At 61.1% G+C, this 22,449-nt stretch overlaps 1 protein-coding gene across 2 annotated transcripts; it reads left to right on the forward strand.

The window, feature by feature from the left end:
* The first annotated feature begins 12,483 nt into the window (after positions 1 to 12,483).
* Positions 12,484 to 22,108, forward strand: PDCD1 (programmed cell death 1). 2 transcript variants are annotated; one of them, XM_082630814.1, is made up of 5 exons: positions 12,484 to 12,698; positions 19,017 to 19,376; positions 19,757 to 19,918; positions 20,572 to 20,606; positions 20,872 to 22,108. In XM_082630814.1, the coding sequence occupies exons 1-5, from the start codon at positions 12,623 to 12,625 to the stop codon at positions 21,103 to 21,105; spliced, it is 867 nt and encodes a 288-aa protein (XP_082486940.1). In that variant the 5' UTR covers positions 12,484 to 12,622; the 3' UTR covers positions 21,106 to 22,108. The 2 variants fall into 2 exon arrangements, with proteins under 2 accessions (XP_082486940.1, XP_082486941.1); XM_082630815.1 differs by having other exon boundaries at positions 20,875 to 22,108.
* The last annotated feature ends 341 nt before the right edge of the window (positions 22,109 to 22,449 follow it).

Genomic DNA, 22,449 nt, shown 5'->3' on the forward strand with positions numbered 1-22,449 from the left:
GTCAGCTTGGGGGATGATCACGGCGTGAGCTTCCACGACACCACAACTCACAGCAGGAGATAGAACACGGAAGCAGGGGGCGGCCAAGGTGGCCGGGGGCTTGCTGGGGGGACAGGAGGGTCACTTGACTCGCTGGCTGCCCAGGCGGCCCTGCTCGGGGGTGAAGCAGGGACCAACGAGAGGCGCCACACTTCACACCCGCGGGGAGTGGTCAGGGCTGAACTTGTACAGGTACATTATCCAGAGGATGCAGACGGTCATGGAGACCCAGATCCAGACTTCTTCGTAGGGGTCGAAGCAGAAGCCTTCGGCCCAGCAGAAGTCCTCCTCCCAGTAGGACCCAGGGCCGGACTTGCCCGCCCTGGGCCCCGGCTGCCTCTGCTTCTTGGAAAAGCCATGTGTGGCAAGGCCATTGCTTTGAGGGCCACTGGCATCGTTGCCAGAGCCCTTGCTCTGAATGATACTGAGGACAGAGAAGGGGATAGTGACGGAGCCCTCGCTGATGGGGACAGGGCCACTGGCATTGGTCCCTGGAAGGGGCTCACGGCCAGCGGTGGCAGGGCCACTGCCGCCATCCTCCTTCCCTTTGCCTTCAGTGACGCCAGCAGAAGAAGCCCCGCCTTTGCCCTTGTTGGCGAAGATGAAAGGGAAGGTGAGGGAGCCGTAGATGAGGTCAAAGGGGTCCTCGCCTTCAAGGACCACATTGGTCAAGGAAGAGGGGAAGGTGACGGAGCCCTCCCCGTTGTTCATGAGGCCGATGATGTAGGTCATTGGCCGCGGGCCGTTTCCACCAGTGACTTCAATGATGGGACCACTGCTGCTGAACGTGGGGCCCCAGCCATCGTCTGCATCTTCATCTTCATTTTCATCTTCATCAGGGTCGGAGACACAGCCGTGGCCTTTGTAGATGAAGCCTGTCATCTCCTTGGTGCCACTGAGGAGGAGGCCTTTGCCGTGGAAGACGGGGGTTTTAATGTTCACTGGGAAGCATCTGCCTTTGGACGTGGCCTTGGAGCTGGTGGGCAGGTAGAGGGAGCCCCTGCCAATGGTGAGCGGCCCGGTGGGGTCGGTCATGGGCCCCTTGTCCTCATGCACAAGGGAGAAGGGGACAGTGACGATCTCCTCATCGTCGCCGAAGAAGTCCCTGCCCTCGGAGAGGGGGTTCTTGATGAAGTCGGCCACGGAGAGGGGGACCATGATGGAGTTGGGGGTGTAGCCCCTGGAGCGGTCCACCACAAGCCCGCAGCCAAGCGTGCGCAGCTGTTGGCTGGCAGTGGGGGCGTCCACGTTGCTGCCACCATACAGGGTGAACCTGCCCTTGATGGTGCTGGGGCTCTTGACCTCGGGCCCCCAGGCGGGGTCTGGGGGCTTCTGGAAGAAGCAGACCCCCAGGTCGCAGGCCTCACAGTGCTCGCCGAAGCAGATCTCGGGGCACTGGTCGGAGCCTGGGCCCTCCCCGTAGCACTTCTGCACGATGAACTGCACCAGCTTGTTGAGGAACAGCCGCACGTTGAGCAGGCTGACCTGGCAGGGGGCCCCGCCCGGCGGGCACAGCCGGCACCGCTGGGCCCAGATGCGCATCTTCACCAGCCCCTGCCGGGCATCCTCATCCCACCACAAGTGGAAGAGGATGTGCACGTGGGCCGAGGACCAGCCCCACTGGCAGCGGCCACACTGGAGCCTGGGGAGGAGAGAGGGGGTGAGCGGAGGCGGGGTGGCCCTCCCCCAGGCCCAGCGGATTCATGACCCCAGCCCGTGTGTGCACATCCCTCGCTGCACCCATAACCTGAAAAGCCGAAGCAAACGCCTTTCATCCATTTGGCACCAAGATGCCCCCAGCGGCAAAGCCCAGACTGCCACGTGCAGGGCCACCTCTGCACTTGCTGCTGCTGGTCTGTCGCCTGCTGACCTGGGTCTCAACTGCCCGAGGAGACATCACCAGGACAGTGAGGGAAGGAAGAGCATCTGTGATGCCCAGTGCGGGGGCGGGGGGCTGCAGAAAGGACCTGGGGAGCCCATCCCACGGGAGAGAGGCAATGGGGAGGCTGGGGGCGTGCAGAGAAGCGTGAGGAGAGCGATGAGGGACTGGGACCCCAGGATGCCGGGGTGGCCCTGCGCTCGCTTGCAGGCACCACTCCCTGGGCGGCGGGTTTGGCCCTCACACGGTGAGGGTGCTGCTCCGGAGGCTGAAGGCCCTGTGTCCTTCTGTTTCCAAACTGTCAAGTCACAGGTGAGTGACCCTCTGACCCATCCACCGGAACTTCCCCTGATGGTGGGCTTGTCCCCACTGCGCCCCTGCATGCAGCCTCCAGCCACACGTGGCCAGGGAGCACCTAGACACGGATGGTGCCCTAGGGACTGAACTTCCTCCTTTATCTGTTAATTAACACGTCATGGCTGCACGTAGCCAGTGGCTGCACGTGGAGAGGTGAGTCTGCCCTAGTGACCATCCCACCAGCTGGCATTTCTGTCCGTGAAACAGAAAACCAATGTGTGCTCAGGGTCCTCGTCCCACCTGTGTAGCGCGGCTCCTCCATGGGGCTGTGGGAACAGTACCGGGTTGGAAGGGGCCCCTCAGATGCACCGAAGGCTGTTACTTCCTGACACCTGGGAAAGCCAGCATCCCACCGCACACCGGACTCCAGGGATTTCAGACGCTGGGGAACTGGGGCGTCCGTGCCAAAGGGTAGCTGCCTGCAGGGTCCACACGGTGACTGGTCTGCGAGGCCCCCTCTCCCCCCAGCCCCCTCCCAGCTGGCCCCTGGGGGACCAGGCTGCCTGGCTGGGCAGAGCCCCTGCAGGTCTGGCCCGTCCTGGCTGCTCTGACGGCAGCTGTCATCACAAGGAAGAGCAAGGCTCACGTGGTGACCCATGGTCCCCGGGGCTCGTGACTCGGCCCCCACTCGGCCACAGCCCAGGCCGGGGACATCCTCCTTCCTCTGGGGCCTGTGCCCCCTTCTTCCATCCCCTTAGACCTCTCTGCAGTGCAGGGCCGGGCGGTGACCGGGTGCCTGCCCACCCCCTGCTCCCTCTGTCAGTGCTGCCCTGGAAACGAGATGCTGCAGTGAACAAGCAAAGTCCTCCATGCAGGGGCAGCATTACCACGCCAGCCGCCCCTTGGCAGGGCCCCAACTGGCCTGGCGGTGCCGGCACTGCCAGGCAGGGCCTCAGCTCACCTGTGCTGAAAGGCAATGAACAGACTGCTCCCCCAACACCCCCACTTCCCGGAAGGGAGGAACAACACTCGGCCCACCCACCCACCTGTTGGGTGCCAAGGCCAGGCAGACACATGGCTCCCCAGCCCGCCTTCCTCACCCCCAGGCCACACCCAGACTAGCCAGTGGTTAAGTAGCCTCGGCCCCTCCCTCCCAGGACCCCACAGGAGACACCCCCCCTCAGTCGCACCTCGAGAGCCCCCGCAGCCGGTACTGGAAACCGCTGCTGTCCAGGTGCCCTGAGGCCAGGTTCTCCTCGGGGACCAGCTCCCAGGTGTCCTGGGGCTTCCTCTTGGCCATCAGCTGGGCCAAGGTGCTGGCCCACACATCCACGCCCTCCATGCTGGCGCTGGGCTCCGCAGTGCTGTCTGAGGGCTGCGCTGGCTCCGGTTCCTAGCGAGCGCCCACCCGCCTCCGGCACCGACCAATTGCCGCCTTGACAACCTTCTCGTCTCCATAGCAACTGGATTTGTCTCAGAGAAATGAGAAATAGGCCTTTTTTTCTGATCCTTTTTGCGTATTTTTTATTACGCAAGCAGTGGATTTTCATTTTAGGAAAAATCAGAAACAGATAAATAAAAAGGACAAACTACAATATGATAAAAATCGCCCATAGTCATCATTGTGGTGCTGACATCCACGTGTTTTTCAGTGCCTATGCACATATACATTTCCATAATTATTTTTCACAAATAGGAAATCTTACTAAACATATTATCCTAAGGCCTGTTTCTTTTACCCACAGTGTAGCATGGACGGTGATACCCATTCTTCTAAATATCTGATATTTTCCAGTCTGTGGCTGGGGCATAATAATCTACCTGCCTGGCCTCTGTCCTTGAACACGGTGCTAAGTCTTTGCCTTTGCAAACAAAGCTTGAGGAACTTTATTGAACATGTATCGTTGCGAATTTTCCCATGACTTTTCTTTCTTTCTTTTTTTTTTTTTGGTGTTTGTTTGTTCAGCTGCGCCACGCAGCTTAAGGCATCTTAGTTCCCCAAGCAGGGATGGAACCCGCGTCCCCTGCAGTGGAAGTGCGGAGTCGTAACCACTGGAGCGCCAGGGAAGACCCTCCCAAGACTTTTCCTTTCTTCACACTTTTTATTGGCTAGAAACGTACATTTATTAAAAATGCCTTAAAGGTAATGCACAACTTCACAAATTACTCTAAAGTCTTAGCTCAGGACCTGAAGGAGCCAGGCCCCCAAAGCTGTCTGCGTGCCCCGTACCCGCCGCCAGTACTCCCCTGCCTGCAGAGGCACCAGCGCTGGGAGCCCTGGCAGCTCCACTCGAGATGCAGCCTGTTTGGGGGCTTTGCACCTCCCCTGAGAGGAGGCCCCGTCCCCCCCCACCCCCGCATCCTATGCGCATGCGTCTGGCTCCTCTGCTGTCTGTGGGCAAGCTCCACCCACCGCGTGTCCAGTACTTGGTAACGGTGCGACGGCGACGTGGCTCGAGGAAAGAACCAGCCGAGGGTCGAGGGTCCAGCAGAGCCGGGAGCGGCCTAAGCCCGGGGCGGTGGGGGGAGGGCTCAAGCGAGCTCCCAGGGGAGGCCGCCCTCGGTGACCATGGGGAGGCGGCGCCCAGTGCCCTCTCCACTGGGCAGCATTGCTCCGAGACCCTGCCAAGGAAATGGCCAGTCCAGTGCCAAGGAAGCGGGTTTCTCCGTGGGCCCAAGGCTGTGAAACGGCGGCTCATGTTGACGAGAGGAAAAGACTCTGACCAAGTGAAACAGGGACATCGACTGGGAGGGACAGTGCTCAGCGGCCAGCATGTCCCACAGCGCCCGCAGGTGGTGGGAAAGGATGCTCCCCCCAGGCTGTTTGGGAGCTCCCAGAACAGAGCGGGCCTCATCCGGAGCACCCCTCCCAGAATGAGGGTCGTGGACTCTGCCCCTGGGCCACTGGGCCCCCACCCTTGCCCTGGACAGGCGGCAGTGCCCACAGCAGCGAGTTGCCTGCTTTGTGTCCCCTGCCGGGGGCTATGGCACCTGCCGGGCAGCCGGCTCCAGGTTCGAGAATTGCTGCATCTGCCCCTGCTGGGAGCAGGCCTTGCGGGCCTTTCCTGCAGCCTATTCACGCCCAGAGCCACCTAGAAATTCCAAGGCGCAAACTTAGCATAGCCTTCGCCCCCAGTGAATGCTCTGCGCACGGCCTGTGCACCTCCCTGTGGGCCTCCTCCCTGTGTCCACCTGTCTCGTGACTCTGCCTCTGTTCCCTGCATGCTGAGCAGTTTCTTCTCATTTTTCTCCCAGTTCCTTGATCTTCTCCTCATCTGTGTCCAGACTACAGCTGATCCTGTCAAGTGACTTGTTCATTTCTCAAGCTTCCTTTTGGCTCTCTTTCAACTGGGTGACATCTTTCTTCCTTGCAGCTAAGTGTGACAATGAGATAGAACAGGAAATTATTGGGATGTGCTTTGGGGAAGGTTCTGTAATATGGGACCAGGTAACCAGGGAAAGTCCTACTTTTCCCATTCCACTTTCACCTTCTCTGTTCATCAGTGCAGAGGTGATGGCTGGCACTCCTGCAGCCACCTTAGACCACGAGGTGAACTTGCAGATGGAAACCACATGCTGAGACCCTGAATCCTTGATGGCAGTTGGAGTCACAATACCACTTCAGGGTCGCCTACCTCTGGATTTCTTCTTCAAGAGAGAAATAAACTTCTAGCAGCCATTTTCTGGGAGTTTTTTGGTTATCACCCAGCCAATCATAGCAATTCTAAGGTCCTGAATTTTGCTGGTCAGTCCAGGGCCATTGTCTGTATGTGGGCACCCATGCTGTCCTGTCACGTGCCCGTGCAGGGGGCTGAGGGGATGGCTGTAGCCCTGGGCCAAGGAGCCCCCACCGAGCTCTCCCTCTCTGGTAGCCCTCCAGGCACAGTGGCCCCGGCTGTGCCTGCACCGTGCTGGGTGTGGGCACCCTCGCTCTGCCCAGACCGGACCACAGACCTGTACACCAGGCCACCCTGCAGGCCCCTCCACTCCGAGACCACCAACTGTCTCTGACTCTGGAGGAGAGTCTTGGAATCATGACTCGCCACCCCCCACCCTGGAAAATAACCTTCGGGTGATGAGACGAACCCTTTCAAAATGGAAGGAGCCTGTCGCCTCCAACCCTTCTCAGGACCTCCTCCGTCTGTCCCAGAGCCTATTCCAAAGGCCCAGGTGCAGACCCCAGAGAAGTCAGCCTCCACATACCTCTATCCGTCTGCCCATTTATCTGCTCCCCAAACCCACGAGCCAAGCCCCCTGCAAAAACTACTTACAGGGTCAGCTAACAACTTCTTCAGGCATAATTATCCCCTCCTTTTGACCAGAGAAACGATGGGTGAAGCAAAACGCACGCACCACTCCGTACGTGATTCCTGGGTTGTGCGGCGTGTCCTGGAACCACAGGTCCGGCTGTGTGACTGTGCAGCCCGTAGGTGGGGTGGGAGAAGCCCTTCCTCAGAGCAGGTGCGAGGATGCTGGCACCGCTAAGGACAGGCTCTAAGAACAAGGCTCGTAGCCACGCCGTCTGCCCCTACGCTGCCCTCCGCCCTCTGCCCTCCACCTTCTGATCTATGACAGCCTCCCTGGGGCACTGATGACCCCAGTCCAGGGTTGGGTGTGGGTGGAGAGCAGTGTCAGGAAACCAGGTACCATTTCTACACGATCGCCCCCCTGAGGGAGACGCCAAGGCCCCTCTCCCCATGGACACTCTCTGGCCTCCTCCCTCACGCTCACCGCCCTGATCGGAGGGCAGGGGCAGCCCTCACACTGGGGGCTTCCAGGTGGAGCGTGTGAAAGCAGACCTTCCGCAGCCCAGGTGAGACACGAGGGCAGTCTCTTGCAGGAGTGTCTGTCACCCTCTTGGCCTGGCTGGTTCCCCTGAAGCCCCTCACTACGACACTGGACTGGGGAACTGCCCCATTTGGGCCAGGGGTGGGGAGGGGGAGGGTGGCAGAGGCAGGACCGCATAGCAGGGAGGCATCAAAGCTGGCAGCCAGGTCAGGGTCAAGGGGTCACAGGGTCCAGCACGAGGCCAGCCGGCTGACTGGCTTTGCTCTGTCAACAGGGCCCCACCTTTTGTGTCTGGGCAGGAGAGGTTGAGACAGACAGGCAGACAGACAGACAAGAAGAGAGACTTGGGCAGAAGCATGGTGCTCAGCCCGTGCTGGGCTCACCTCAGCCCCCCAGACCTCAGCAGAGGGTGTGCAGCTCCAGGAACATGGGCCACTCCCCGAACACCAGGCTGTGTGGCCCCCCGGGAGGCCCGAGCCCAAGCACGCCGCCGAGGTGTGTGTCCGGGGCCTGCAGGCAGCAGGAGGGGGTCCTGGCCTGCAGCTGGGGCAGCAGCCCCCATCCAGCCGGTTCTGTTCCTAAAGGCGCTTCCCGCCATCCCAAGTTCCAGCATCCAACCCAGCTGCTGCCAAGCAAGGGGCCGGCACCTCCACCAGATCCCGGAAGGAGCCGCGACATCGGGCAATGGAGGGGAAGGACAACGGACGCAGGCACCTTCTGAGTGAGCCGGCACAGGCTAGGCAGAGGGGACCCGGCCCTCCACGCTGAGGACAGCCTGCCCAGAGGGCAGCGGTTCTTGCACGTCCACGGGGGTGGCTGCACGTCCACCCAGGTCAGTCTGGCACCGGAGCCCGCGGGGCAGCACCTCAGCTGCCTGGGCGACCAGCCAGCAAGGAGTGTGAATGATGCCCAGTGGGAGAGGCCAGGGAAGTGTTCACACACGTGCACTACACACACGAACACACACCCATAAACACACAACACACACATACCTACACACTATGCACACACAAACACACCACACACATATATACACATATACAAAAAGCAACCCATGTATGAGCACATGCACACACGTGAACAGGTGCCGGTGAACACACACCACAAAGCACACATAAACATATGAGCACCTATGCAGGCACGAACACACACCATACACATACCTGCACATGAATACACACACATGCCTACACACCTACACATACACATGAACACATACACCCAAACACACACTTTTGGAAATTTAAAATATAAATTTGCATTTAAACTCCCAACAGCATTCTAGAAAGTTTAGAAATGAGGGGCTAAGAAATCTTCCGGGAACCCACCACCTTAACAAACAAGCCAACCATTATTCTTGTGTACAATAAATGGTGAAAATATTTTGTCCCTATTTTTTAATTTGATTCTTAAATTGGGCAGATAAATTAGGCGCTCTTTTTTAACTTCTGGGAAATGCTTCAGAAACAGGATAGAGCAGAAAGTTTGTATTTGCAAACACTATTAACCATTTCCTGTTCCAACCTCAGACTAGCTGTGAATCCACCGCCCTCCAGGGCTGTGGGGCATCATTTCCACTGTGCGCCTCCCAGTCTGGGTCAGAGGTCACTAACACCACCACCCTCCAGCCCCTCGGAAGCAGTTTCAGGATGATCCTCCTGCTTGCTGTGTTTCTCCTGTGAATGCAAACGTCCCTCCGGCTCTGGTGGTGCCTCAGGAGCACGGGAGCCCCCTCTCCCCCACTCTCCCTCCGCTCCTGTCCAGCTGTGCGTGTCACCTCAGCCAGCACACCTGGACACTCTCGGGCCCCTCTTCTCAAGGTAGAAGGGTGGGTGGCCCGAGTAGGGAAACTTCCCCAGGCTCCTAAGAGCCAGACCCTGTGTCCTCAGTGCCCGCTTTGCTGAGAACCTTCTGGGCTGTTGGCTTCCTTCACTGCTGGTCCCTGGGCTTCTGCAGTTGGTCGGGCAGGAAGCAGCCGGCAGCCTGATGGACCGGGTAGAGGTGCGGTGCCCCGCAGACACAGAACACACACCCCGCGGCACCTTGCACCCAGCCACCCACGGATCCCAGGACCAAAGCCGCTGCTCACCCAGGCCCTGCACATGGGATCCTCCCAGCGGGACCACCCCAAACTGGACCTGCCCGGTGGACCACAGCAGAGAAGAGCCAAGTGTGCCACCTGCCACGGAGCACATGCGGGCACAGCAACGATCCCAGTGGAGACAAACGCATGCGTGGACCACTGTGCAGCATGAAAGACCACCCCGCGGGCCGCTGCCAGGCCATCCCACTGTGTACTTTGTGGAGACAAAAGTATATGCTGGAGGATGGACCAGTGGATGCAGGGTGAGAGCGGAAGGGAGATGGGTGCAGCTCAAAGAGGCACAGGGTGTCCCGTGGTGACGGACCTTGGTGTCATCTCAGAGGGCTGGATGCCAGGGCTGTGACGTGGCTACATCGTACAGCACTAAACACACACAAGTGAGTGAACTAAAACAAAGCCCGCTGCACTCCTTTGCTGGGCCGTACCCATGGCAGCATCCTGGTTGTAATAGCAGATGGCAGTTGTGCAAAATGTTATCACTGAGAGAGACTCGGCCCCGTGTGCAGAGCCAGCTCTGTTACCCTCACAACTGGGAGCACACCTGCAATCACCTCAATGACACTAACACACAGCTCTCGTCACTGGAAAGCCCGCTGAACTGGGGGTCCCCTGTTGCCTCTGATGAACCCAGTCCAGCACCTGGTCACGGGAGAGGGTAATATGTGGGACCAGGGGAACGGAGACCCTGGCTGGGACCCTGGCTGGAATCTCCCAAACCTGAAGGGGTGAAATAAGGACGCAGGACAGAGAGGACAGGGCCAAACATCAGGGGACACAGAAAGGAGACAGATGGAGCCCTGACCTTCCCTTTTCCCTCCATCCAGGGAGTCTATTCTGTCCCTAATGAAGGATGGTGAGGGAGGGGGACAGGTGGGCACAGTGTGAGGGGGACGGTGTGTGTGGTGGGGACGGTGTGTGTGGTGGGCACAGTGTGTGGGGTGGGGACGGTGTGTGTGGTGGGCACGGTGTGTGGGGTGGGCACGGTGTGTGTGGGGGACGGTGTGTGTGGTGGGGACGGTGTGTGTCGGGGACGGTGTGTGTGTGGTGGGGACGGTGTGGGGGGGGATGGTGTGTGTAGTGGGCACAGTGTGTGGGGTGGGCACGGTGAGTGTGGGGGACAGTGTGTGTGTGGTGGGGATGGTGCGTGTGTGGTGGGGACGGTGCGTGTGGTGGGGACGGTGCGTGTGTGGTGGGGACGGTGCGTGTGTGGTGGGGGCGTTGCGTGTGTGGTGGGGACGGTGCGTGTGGCGTGGGGACGGTGCGTGTGTGGTGGGGACGGTGCGTGTGTGGTGGGGACGGTGTGTGTGTGGTGGGGACGGTGTGTGTGGTGGGGACGGCGTGTGGTGTGACAGCATGTGTGTGGTGACAGTTTGTGTGTTTGGGGGGGACAGTGTGAGGTGGGGACCGCATGTGTTTGGATGGGGGTGTTTGGGGGACACTGAGCTGATAAGCACGGGGGAGCTGACCTTGGGGGGACAGCACCCCAGAGGCTCTGGGACTCCTACCCCTTCCCTCACCTGCCTGCACCCCTCCCTGGCTCTGACCCAGTTGCCCTGCTGGTCCTGCCGACCCCAGGCCATGTGCACCCCCTCCCCACCTCCACAGTCTCTGAGCCCCTTTCAGCCTCCTGAGTCTGGGTCCCCCACCCAGCCCACAGCCCCAAGGGTGTCAGCGGGGCAGGGCTAAGAGGCCAGAGGGAGGGGAAAATCAGGAGGGGAGAGGAAGGGAATGGGGGGTGGGGAGAGGAAGGGAAGGGCGGGAGAGGGAAAGAGGAAGTGGAGGGGGAGAAGGGGGAGGGAGGGAGGTGGGCGGGTGAGGAAGGGCCCTGCATCTCCCTTTGTGGACACAGTCTGAGCTCTCGCAGACAGAATTGAGGTGAGGGGTGGTGAGGAGAACCGCCCCCCAGGGTCGGACAACACCTCCCAGCCCAGAGCACACCCCCACCTCCAGCCCAGCCTCTTCCAGCCCTGGTCCTCAGAGGACAGCTGAGTCCCCCAGCACAGAGCCTCAGGTCCCCAGTGTGAGTGCCATGTGCCTCACGGGGACAGGGGTCAGCAGCAAGGCGAGTGCTGGGTGCCTGGCGGCCCTGGGCTGACAGGAACCCCTCCAGGGCTCCAGCCCACCGAGGGGAGGCCACGGGGGAGGGTTTGCCAGGAGATGCCTGTCTGCATGGGGTGTCACACGGGTCAGCTGCAGGCCACACTCTCCCAGACCAGCCACCTGAGCCGTCTGGCCAGCTTCCCCCATGCTCAGCGCGCACCTGGCAGGCAGGGACCCCTCCTACGCTCCAGGCCATGCCGTGCTGGGGCCTCAGCAGCTGAGGCTTGGGGAGTGGCCCTCTGTTTGCCGCTGAAGCCTCCTCCGCCCAGCGCCTCGCCTGAGACATCATCTTTGATGCTCTTTTTCCACCGTTTCAGCTTTCTTTAATGTTTTCCCTCCACAGCGAACCCTGAGTGTCTCAGAGCCAGAGCTGAGCACCAGCTGTCAGGCGGTTTCAGTCTCTGTCATCTTAGCTGATGAGACCTACACACTGCGCCACTAATATCGGCAGTTTCATTTTTCCTATTTTCCATTCATTAGAACAAAACGCTTAGAGCGAAATGCGGTGAATAATCCAATCACTTCACAAATGTTCCGGCTGTGCTGGCGGGGGGGGGGGGCCGGACCCCAGGACCTCCCCCAGCCTGAGGCAAGTCAGTCCTGGAAGGTGAGGTCTGCATTACCGGTCAAGCCCCAGCACTGGAGGGGGTCAGGAAGCTGCTGATAGTGGAAAGATCTGGAAACGCTGCCGCCCCCAGCCTGGGGCTTCCTGAAAGCTGGCCCCGGAAGCCCCTGAAGGCTTCCTGAAGGGGGTTGGTGCTGGGCCCCGACGCCCCTCAGCACAGGGCTAGCAGGGCCACCATGGGGGCAGGGAGGGGCCCAGGGCCCTGGGTAGGGCAAGAGGGAAAGGGTCTCAGGTGGGCCTGGAGGAAAGGCCCCAGACCCTCACTGCCCACTGGGGGCAGCAGTGTGACCACTGCCCACAGCCCGCCGGGTGGCGGGGGCAGGCAGCAGAGGCCTGGCCCAGCAGTGGCAGAGTGTGGTGCTTCAAACACTGTGGCTCCAGGGACCTAAGCCCAGAGAGGGCAGAGGGACAGCTGGGGAAGGGGAGCAGAGAAGACCCTGCACCCCCTCCCAGCGGACCCACAGCCTCCGGAAGAGTCAACAACAACTAAAGAGACAAGAAGTGCCCAGGATGGAGGCACCCTCCCCCGCAGCGGGAGGAAGGGGGCCAAACCCACCTCCCCCTCCCCCTGCCTCCGTCTCTCTGTTTCTCTCTCCCTCTCTCTCACCTCTGTCTCTGTGCAGAGCATCTCTCTCCCTCCCACCAACTCCCTGCCCAAGGGGAGGAGGAGGAAGAGAGGGCAGGGGCTTGGGGCGTGGCCCTCCAACCTGACCCGGGACATGTTCCTTTCCTCCTGCACTTCTGCAAGCAGTGGAGGAGACAGCATGCCGGGCGGGCTGGCGCTCCGGGCATGGGGACCCCGTGGGCACTGTGGCCACTCGTCTGGGCCGTGCTGCAGCTGGGCTGGCGGCCAGGATGGCTCCTAGGTATGTGGGTCGGGGCTGGGTGGCGAGGGGTCGGGCTGGGCAAAGACCTCCGGTTCTCAGTCTCTGGTGGGGGGGTGGGGGGAACCAGGCCCCTGAGGCCCAGCACGGCCCCTGGCAGGGCGCTGTGTGGCTTTGGGCAGGTGAAGGGCCCTCTCTGGGCTCCGGCTCCTCACCCACTCCCCTCACCTGGTGGTGAGTCCCCTCCTTGCTCATAAGCAGGCAGGAGTATCCCAGCTCTTCCTGGGAGTCCCGAGGGACGGGCAAGTTCACGGCCCTCTGTAGGATGAAAGGGCCCCAAACCTCGGCCCCACTTGTGTTTTCCTCGGGGGAAGGGACTGACTGGTTCCATGAGGGCACAGGCTGGGTGGCCTGGAGATGTTTCTCCAATTATGTCAAAAGTGTAACAGTTCCATCGTGGGCCTGGGATGAGCCCCACCTGGGCCTCTGGACGAGATGCCCTGGAGCACAGCACCTGGGCACATCCAGGAGCGTCCACAGCAGGTTCTGGAGAGGGGCCCTGGCCCTAAGCCCCTCAGTACGGGCTGTCCCCTAGGCAGGCTCTGCAGGCCCATGGCCAAAGCAGTGGTCAGGGAGAGGCCCCTCCTGGCTGCCCTGCCCTCAGCCACTGCGCCCAGTGCTGGCCTGATGGGAAGGGGTCCCCAGCCAGACCCAGGGCCTGTCCTCTAGACCTCGCTGGGCTCAGGGGTCAAGGGCCCTAAAAGGGCCAAGCCGAGGCGAGGCTGCCCTGACCCCCACTGGCTGCCAGTCTTGGATTTTGTGCCCAGAGGCCCTCAGTTGTCTCTGCCCAGCCGGGCCTGCTCAGCACCTGCTCAGCGCCCAGGTAGCCCTGCTTTTTCCCCAAACCTGGCCTCGCTCTCAGGATGGACGGAGGAAACTCACGGCTGCAGTCAGTGGTCCAAGAGCCTGTGGCCAAAAGGTGCCCCGTGGGGAGGCTTGGGGACCCCAGGCACGGCATGCGGGTGGAGGCGGGGTGCGTGTCATTCCAGGAGGAAGAACCAAGGCCCGGGGGTTGGGGGGTGCTGTGACTTACCCTAGGCCGCCCACTCCCCACCAGGGCCCCTTCCCAAAGCAGGGGAAGATCAAAATGTGAAAGGTGCCGGCCTTGAGTTCCAAATGAAGCCGACACTGGTGAGCTTTGTGCCCTCAGGCAGGTCCCTTAACCTCTCTGAGCTGCGGTTTTCCCACCTGCAGTTTGGTGATAATAATGCCTGCTTTATAGCATCATGAGAATTTGATCTTATAAGAACTGTCTGGCCCAGCCTATGACACATTTTTTTAAGTCAGATATGTGTTATTTTTTTCAACGTACAAACTTGAAAAATATTTGAAAGATACAGAAAAGTTACCAAAACACAGCAGTGAACACCCTCACCCAGAGTCTTCGATTTGGTAACCCTGGCACATTGGCAGTCTGTGTTAGTTTGCTGGGGCTGCCGTAGCAAACTCCCACACCGGGCGGGCGGCTGGAACCACAGAAGCTTATGGGCCGGCGGTTCTGGAGGCTGAAAGTCGGACCTCGGTGTCGCGGGGTCCCTTCCTCCCGAGGCTGCAAGGGAGACGTGGTTCCAGGCCTCTCCCAGCTGCAGGCAGTGGTGGCGATGCTTGGTGTCCCTTGGCCTGTGGACACGTCACCCCAGCTCTGCTCCGTGTCACACAGCGTCCTCCCGTGTGCGGGGCTGTCCACGTGTCCCCTTTTCCTCAGTAAGGACACGGTCGTGTCGGGTTAGGGGGCGCCAACCCCACACCTCATCTCAAAGGATCACATCAGCAAAGACCCTGTTCCCAATAAGGTCACATTCCGGGGTGCCACTGAACGTGGGGATTTGCGGGCCAGTGCAGCCTACAGCCCTCTCCATCCGTGCACCGCTGGTCACCTAAGCATTAGTCACAGACTCTCCTAACGCCCAGGACGGTGGCTGACGCAGTCCCATAGATCAGATGCCCTTGCATCCTGAGCCTGCCCTCCGGCTGGACACTTTCCCTGAGGGAGCCGAGTCCAGAACCTCAGCTGCATATGGATGCCACTGTCCTGAGCTTCCTCTGACGTATAGCAGGCATTTTTGTTTGTTTGTTTGTTTTTAATCAAATCTCAATTTTATATTAGATATGGAAATCCTTAGAATTAGGGTTTTTTTGAGGTGTAATCGGCATAGCATTATATTAGTTTCAGGCATATGGTGTATTTGTATTTGTATATATTCCAAAATGACCACCACGACAAGCCCAGCTAACATCATCACCATATACAGTTACCAGAGTTTTTTCTTGTGAAAATAACTATCAAGATCCACTTTCCTAGCTACTTTCAAATACACAACACAGAATTATTCACTCTAGTCACCAAGCCACACGTCACACCCCAAGGACTTACTTATTTTATGCCTGGAAGTTTGTACCTTTTGACCACCTTCACCCATTTCCCCAGCCCCTACCTCTGGAAACTGCCGATCTGTTCTCTATATCCATGAGCTCAGTTTTTGTCTTGTTTTGTTTGGGGTTTTTTTTTTTAGATTCCACATATAAGTGAAATCATACGGTATTTGTCTTTCTCTGCCTGACTTACTTCACTAAGTATAATATTCTCTAGGTCCATCCAAGCTGTCTCAAGTGGCAAGATTTCATTCTCTTTTATGGCTGAGTAATATTCCATTGTATACACACCACATTTTCTTTATCCATTCCTCTGTCGATGGGCACTGAGGTTGCTTCCATATCTCGGCAATTGTAAACAGTGCTGCAGTGAACATTGGGGTGTATATATCTTTTAAATTAGTGTTTTCATTTTCTTCAGATAACTACTAAGAAGTGAAATTGCTGGATCACGTGGTAGTTCTGTGTTTAGTTTTTAAGGAACCTCCGTACTGTTCCAACAGCAGCTGGGCCAGTTTCCATTCCCTTTTCTCCACGTCCTCTTCACCACTTGTTATCTCTAGACTTCTTGACGAGGCCATTGTGATGGGTGTGAGGTGATACCTCATTGTGGTTTTTACTTGCATTTCCCTGATGATCAGTGACATTGAGCATCTATCTTTTCATGTGTCTGTTGGCCATCGGCATGTCTTCTTTGGAAAAATGTCTCTTCGGGTCCTCTGCCCACTTTTTAATCAGATTGTTTGTTTTTTTGCTATTAAGTTGTAAGAGTTTTTTATATACTTTGGATATCAACCCCTTATCAGATATATGATTTGCAAGTATTTTCTCCCATTCACTATGCTGCCTTTTCATTTTTTGATGGTGTCCTTTGCTGTGCAGAAGCTGTTTAGCTTGATGTAGCCCCACCTGTCTGTTTCTGCTTTTGTTGCCGCTGCTGGCATTCCTGAAGTAGCCAGGCCAGGTGTGCAAGCACCTGCCACCTGGGTGTGTCTGTTGTTTGTTTGTGGGAGGTCATAGACATGATGGTCCTTCTTGGGGCACCCATTGGAGACCCGTCGTACGGGGTCGCCCCCTCTGGGTCCACTGCAAAGCACGGGGGAAGGTGCCCTTCTCCCTTCGGGATGAATCAGAGACCTGAGGTAGGGACCCAGCAGTCCGCTGGGCAATGCTTTCAGCACCCACTGATGGGTGCTGCTTAAATCAGGTGTTAGATGGTAGCTGTGAAATGTGGCCTCTGAGGCCGCCCTGAGCCCGTGCCAGGCCGCCCTCCACGGGAGCCGGGCTGGTGCCACCGTGGTGCTCACAGTGTGTCCCACACCCAGGCACTCCCCAGGGTCTCTCCCTCCTGACCCTGCCGGGGCTCAGTGGCTCTCTCCTCAACCCACTCCCCAAACAGAAAAACAGGCCTGGGGACCCCTCACTGACATTCCATTATTACATAAATAGACAACATTTAAATTTTCAATGACTCAAACAACATAAGAAAAGATGCATAGACATTCATCCTGCAGGGATAAAGTGAGACCCCAGGACTCCGGAGGAAGCTCTGTTAGCAGCCTCCCAGGCCAAGGCTGATGTAAAGGGATGCGTGTATCACAGGAGCCCAGGCCCCATCTGGCTTTCCCACCTGTTCCCAGTGCCATCTCAGCCCTGAGGTCTCCGGCCCCACACTCCCTCTGCTCTGCTTCCCCGCGATGCTTCTGGGCTCTCATTCCAGGGAACCCATCTTTCTCCATCTGGGGGGCCTCTGAGCGCCCCGTGAGTGTACCCCCTGTGGCCCTGCACGCTGGCCGGGCCACCGGGAGCCCCTGACAGCCAGGCACCCTGTCCCTTTGGGGAGGCGGGTGCTTCCTGGTCAGTGTTGGCTCCTGAGCGGCCCCAGGTGACGGGCTGTCCCCTCCCACACTACTCCTCGGACACTGACCTTGACCTGTGTCCCAGGCCGGCCCCCCAGCAGCTGCATCCAGCCCCTGCCTCTGCCCACACTGTGAGGGTCCGGGGAGGGGCGGGGGGGCGGGACAGGCATCCAGGTAGGGCTGTGCTGGGGGAGGGGTCTGAGGGGCAGCAGGGAGGCCATGGGGCCCAGAGGGAGCAGGGCCTGGAGAGCCCCTGGGAGGGACCTGGAGTTCCCAGGGCCTGAGCAGGATGGGGAGGCCATGCAGAGAACCAGGCCAGGGACCTAGGCAGCCCAGGGTCCCAGCTACTCAGGTCCAGATTCTGTGAGAGCCCCACAAAGAGCAAGCAGGTAGACAAGAGATTCAAATGGCCACCAGTTCAGGCTGGCAGATGGGGGTGGTGGTGAGGGCCTGCAGTGAAGACGAGCGGGGCCCCCGTCCACGCAGGGCTCGTCAGCAAAGGTCCCCAAAGGCGTTCACGGGGGCCCTGCTGGAGGGGCCTGTGCAGGAAGGGGGGCTCCTCAGGGGTCTCACTTGAGACCTTGGCAGGTGGGAAAGGGGGGTGTGGCGTGGACACAGGACGGGTGGGAGCACAGTCTGGGGGGCACCACCCAGAACAGGGGCTCCTGGGGTACCTGTGAGGCGTCCTGGGTTTCCGGACCCAGACGCGGGCTCGCTGCGGGTGGGAGCCCGGGGGTGGGGGGCGCCCAAGGGCCTTGTGCAGAGCAAGGCTTTCGGATCCGGTGCACCATCGCCACTGCGCAACTTTGACCAAATCTGGGTCCAGCTTGTACCGAAGCGGCGGCAGGGCGGTGGCGGGGTAGCAGATGAGGACCTTGCGGGGCAGTGGGCCTGGCTGAGAGGGGAGGCCCAGCACCCTCAGGACTCCCCGGCCTCCCCGCTGCCCCCGCCCCTCCTTGCGGGTCGGACGGGCCTCCACAGAGATGCGAAGTCAACCGCCTGCCCTGCACGGAGCTGCCCGTCCACAGGGGCCGGGGAATCCCCCGGCCTGGAGGGGCGGGCAGGGGGCTGAGGGGAGCTGGCCCTAGACCCGGAGCTAGGTCTGGGGCGGGGGCGGCCTCAGGCCTGCCGCTGTGTGCAAATCAGGGGCCACTGCGTAAGCTCCCAGCATGAGCCGTCCGCAGGGGCTAAAGCACCGGGTGTGGGTTTGGCCACATGTGGATACCACCCGGGGCCCCTCCCTGCGACGCGGGCCATGTGGGGTGCAGCTGGGCATCTCCTAGGAGGGGCTACCCCACCCCCAACCCCCTAGCCGGCAAGCTGGGTGTGAGGGCGTGCACACCCATGTGTGCGCGTGCCAACGTGAGCTGCATGTGTGTGGTGGCGGGGCATCCCCCGGTGGGGCCTGACAGGTGACGGTTGGCCTTGTCTGGGGGCCTGCAGGCAGAGCCCAGGCTCGTCCATGAGAGGGGCGATGGCCCGGCTGGCCTCTGAGCACCAGTCCCCAGTCGTGGCAGAAGACACGGAGGGCCTCCTGCTGCCCAGTCAGCAGTGCCCATGGCGGGAGTGGAGGGGGGTGCTCCCAGCTCTGAGTTGGTCCTGAGCTGGAGCCTTCCAGGGCTGGGTTCTCCGAGGGACGCCCCCACCAGCCCAGCCCGGCCTCCCAGTTACCCTCCCCCTCCCCCAGCACAGAGCAGGCAGGACCAGTATGCCGGGTCTGGGAGCATGGGGGTCAGGCCTGCGGGGACTGGCGACTGGGGCTCAAGGAGGGAGGGGGTGAAGGCCCTTAAACCGCCACTGAGGAGGGGGAGAAACGAGGGCCTGGAGGTCAGAGCCAGATCGCAGCCCTGGCCCCAGGTCTCGGTAGAGTCCAAGGACAAAGCCCCACCACGGAGTGGCCCATGAGAGGCGAGCACCCCATCCCTGGGGGCACGCAAGGCTCTGTGGCAGAAGCACTGCACAACCTTCCCATCAGACGGGCCTTGGGAAAGTGGGAGGGGAGGATCTGGCGGGTGGTCCCCATACCCCTTCCGCATGCCCACCCACTGCTCCTCTCTCCACCTCTCAGATGCCCCCAGCAGGCCCTGGAGCCCCCTCACCTTCTCCCCGGCCCGGCTCACTGTGCCCGAGGGGGCGAACGCCACCTTCACCTGCAGCTTCTCCAGCAAGCCCGAGCACTTCGTCCTCAACTGGTACCGCATGAGCCCCAGCAACCAGACAGACAAGCTGGCCGCCTTCCCCGAGGACCGCAGCCAGCCTGGCCGGGACCGGCGCTTCCACGTCACGCCACTGCCCGGTGGGCGACACTTCCACATGAGTATCATGGCCGCCCAGCGCAATGACAGCGGCGTCTACTTCTGTGGGGCCATCTACCTGCCCCCCAAGACGCAGATCAACGAGAGCCGGCCTGCGGAGCTCACGGTGACAGGTGCGGGCGTCGGAGACCCGAGGGCAGGGGTGGGGCCCCCCCAGGGCTGGGGTGAGCAGGGCGGGGTCTGGGCAGCCAGCAGGAGCAGCCTCAGCCATGGGGCATAGGGGGCAGGGGTTGCCAGGCTCCATTCCTGGGCTCTGTCCCACACCCAGGACCACGGCGACCCATGGCCCTGGCTCTCCATGACTGGAAGCACCCTCAGACCCACTTGTCCCTGAGGGAGGGGGGCCAGTGGCGGGCGCCTCTCAGGACGAGCTCATGCTCGGAAGCTCTGCCAGGGTGCAGGCCTGGGCGAGACTGGTCAGTGCAGGTCTAGGACTCGCAGAGGGCAGGGCCCTGGGTCCCTGGCTCTGACTCCTGTCCTGTTGCCCCTGCAGAGGGAGTCCTGGAGCTGCCCACAGAGCGCCCCAGCCCCCCACCCCGGCCTGAAGGCCAGTTACAGGGCCTGGTCGCCGGCATCACAAGCGTCCTGCTGGGGGTTCTGCTGCTGCTACTGCTGGCCTGGGTCCTGGCGGCCGTTTTCCTCTGGGTCACTCGAGGTAAGGCCCCGCCAGCCCCCACAGGCGCAGCCCACAGTCTCCCTCCCTTCAACCCTCCCCTACTCCTACCCACTCCGTGTCCCCCCACAGGGAGGGGCCAGACTGGGCTTCCCAGGGACTGGGGTCCCCTCACAACCCCTGTGCCTGCTCTCAGGAGGGGTCTGAGGGAGGGGCGTGGGGAGGGCAGCCCCCCCGCAAGGCTGAGTCACCCCAGGCTGCACCTCAGGCAGCATGACACTGAAAGCTCTTCTAACTGCTGGGCACCCGAGGTGACAGCCACAGCCACCGCAGGCCTGGAGCCCCCGGCTCCGCCCCACCGCCTGGAGACCGCTGAGGACACCCCACCCCTTGAGCGGGGTAGGGGAGCAGCCCAGCTGACAGCAAAGCCCCTGTGGGAGGTCATCTCTCCAGGGAATCGCTCTTTCCGCCCTCAAATATTTTTGAGAACGTGCGGGGATCACTGATGATGCGCCCGCTGTGTGTGCTGAGGCAGCCGAGCGGGCGCTGGGCACTGGGCTGGGCCGCACGTGAGGCCTGGAAGCCAGGCAGGCCCCTGGGGCCCAGACAACCCAGGTCCCTTCCCAGGGACCCCTGAGACCCCACGCCACGACAGCAGGGCCTCAGGGCTCCCTGACTCGTGTGCTTCTCTGCAGAGGGCTGCGCCCGCAGGAGCGAAGACCAGCCTCCGGTGAGCATCCTTCCCTTGGCGGTGCCATCGCCGTGGCCGCACCTCCCTGGGGGGCGGGGCGCATGCCAGGGGCGGGGCGAATGCCCGGGGTGGGCGGCCTCAGAGCAGCCATGCCCCTCACCCACCACCACTGCGTGCCCGAGGTTGGGTGGCCAGCCCTGCCCTGTTGTGCACATGCGTGCAAGTGTGTGTGTGTGCGTGCGTGCGTGTGCACACGTGTCAGCCCCTGAGAGACCGACGACCCATCCCTCCCTCTCTCCCCAAGAAGGAGGGCTCCTCCACCAGGCCTGCGTGCACCGTGGACTACGGGGAGCTGGACTTCCAGTGGCGAGAGAAGACCCCGGAGCCCCCGGCCCCCTGTGTCCCGGAACAGACCGAGTACGCCACCATCGTCTTCCCGGGCAGGCCGGGCTCCCCAGGCCGCAGGGCTTCCGCAGACAGCCCGCAGGGGCCCCGGCCTCCGAGGACTGAGGACGGACACTGCTCCTGGCCCCTCTGACAGGCTTCCTCAGCTGGCCCAAGTCCTTCAGACCCTCCACCAAGAGCCGGGGTGGACACTTTCCCTGGAAGAGCACAGAGTGGTAGGACCACCCAGGAGGTGAGCCTGTCCAAGGGTGACCACACCCAGCCCTGCCAGCACCTACCAGCCCTGCCCGGCTCTATGGGCAGGGGAAGGAGCCTCACCCCGGACTCCAGACCCAGTCTCAGGCTGAGCTGGCCAGAGCCTCCCTCCTATACACGCCAGCTGCCTCCCAGGAGGGCCTGGTGCCTGGACATAGGGGCCCGCGGGTCCTGGTTGGAGACTCTGCCTTGGAGCAGGCCTGGTAGGTCCAGCACGGATCCCACGAGGGGCACACGGGGAAATGCACATGGTCAGGGCTCCCCTGGGGCCTCGTGCTTCCCCAGGCCAGGAAGAGAGCTCCTGGTGGTGGTGGGGCCCCTCCACCCTCACGTGTGCCCAGGCCCGTCATGCAGCCCAGGAAACAGGCAACGAAGGGAGCTGGAGGAGCTGGAGTCGCCCCGCCGAGGCCATCCTGGGGGCCCTGGTGTCCCCCGTGTATCCCCACTTCTCCTTGGCGCCCATTCACGGTGCTACTTAGAGGGGCCTCCGCCGGGCTCACTCCAGGGCACTGGGGCAGGTGCGGGGCCCCCTCGGCAGGGACCCCTCCGACGGAGCTGCCACTCCCCGTGGCCTGCATACACACGTCCGGGGCAGCGTGGCCGGGGCAGCTGGGTGTGGGGGACTCCGAGGCACATGTCCCATCTAGGGGTCCACGCCCACTTCCTTGCTCTGTTACACTGTAATTAAAGAGTGATGAAAGCTCTAAGAAAGGCGCCGAGGGCTTCCCTGGTGGCGCAGTGGTTGGAGGTCCGCCTGCCGATGCAGGGGACGCGGGTTCGTGCCCTGGTCCGGGAAGATCCCACATGCCGTGGAGCAACTGGGCCCGTGAGCCATGGCCGCTGAGCCTGCGCGTCCGGAGCCTGTGCTCCGCGGCGGGAGAGGCCACAGCAGTGAGAGGCCCGCGAACCGCAAAAAAAAAAAAAAAAGGCACCGAGTTTTCCTGCTCACTCATTGGACACCGGCCTGAAGAAGGAGGATGCACCAGCCTGCCCGGCCTGGCCCTCACTATCCCAGAAACACACTGGCCCTCCAAGGCCCCTCCTCTCCATCCCCACCACACTCACGCCCACAGCCTGAAACCCCTCCGACTTCAGGGGCCACCGGGCACCACCCCCCAGAAGCCCTTTCCAGGCTCCACGCCCCTGGGTCTCGTAGCCCCCTGCCCCCGAACCTGGCACAGGATGTCCCCAACTGAGCAGCTGTGCCTGAATGTCCTGCCCC

Source organism: Mesoplodon mirus (genome assembly GCF_964341445.2).
Source record: "Mesoplodon mirus genome assembly, chromosome: 8".
NCBI lineage: Eukaryota > Metazoa > Chordata > Mammalia > Artiodactyla > Ziphiidae > Mesoplodon > Mesoplodon mirus.

What these genes read in the sequence shown, in the direction of transcription:
- PDCD1 (XM_082630814.1), top strand. Translation starts at nt 12,623, where the DNA reads ATGGGGACCCCGTGGGCACTGTGGCCACTCGTCTGGGCCGTGCTGCAG. An exon ending in TGCGGAGCTCACGGTGACAG is followed by an intron (nt 19,377 to 19,756) that starts GTGCGGGCGTCG and finishes TTGCCCCTGCAG; the next exon opens with AGGGAGTCCTGGAGCTGCCC. An exon ending in GGAGCGAAGACCAGCCTCCG is followed by an intron (nt 20,607 to 20,871) that starts GTGAGCATCCTT and finishes TCTCTCCCCAAG; the next exon opens with AAGGAGGGCTCCTCCACCAG.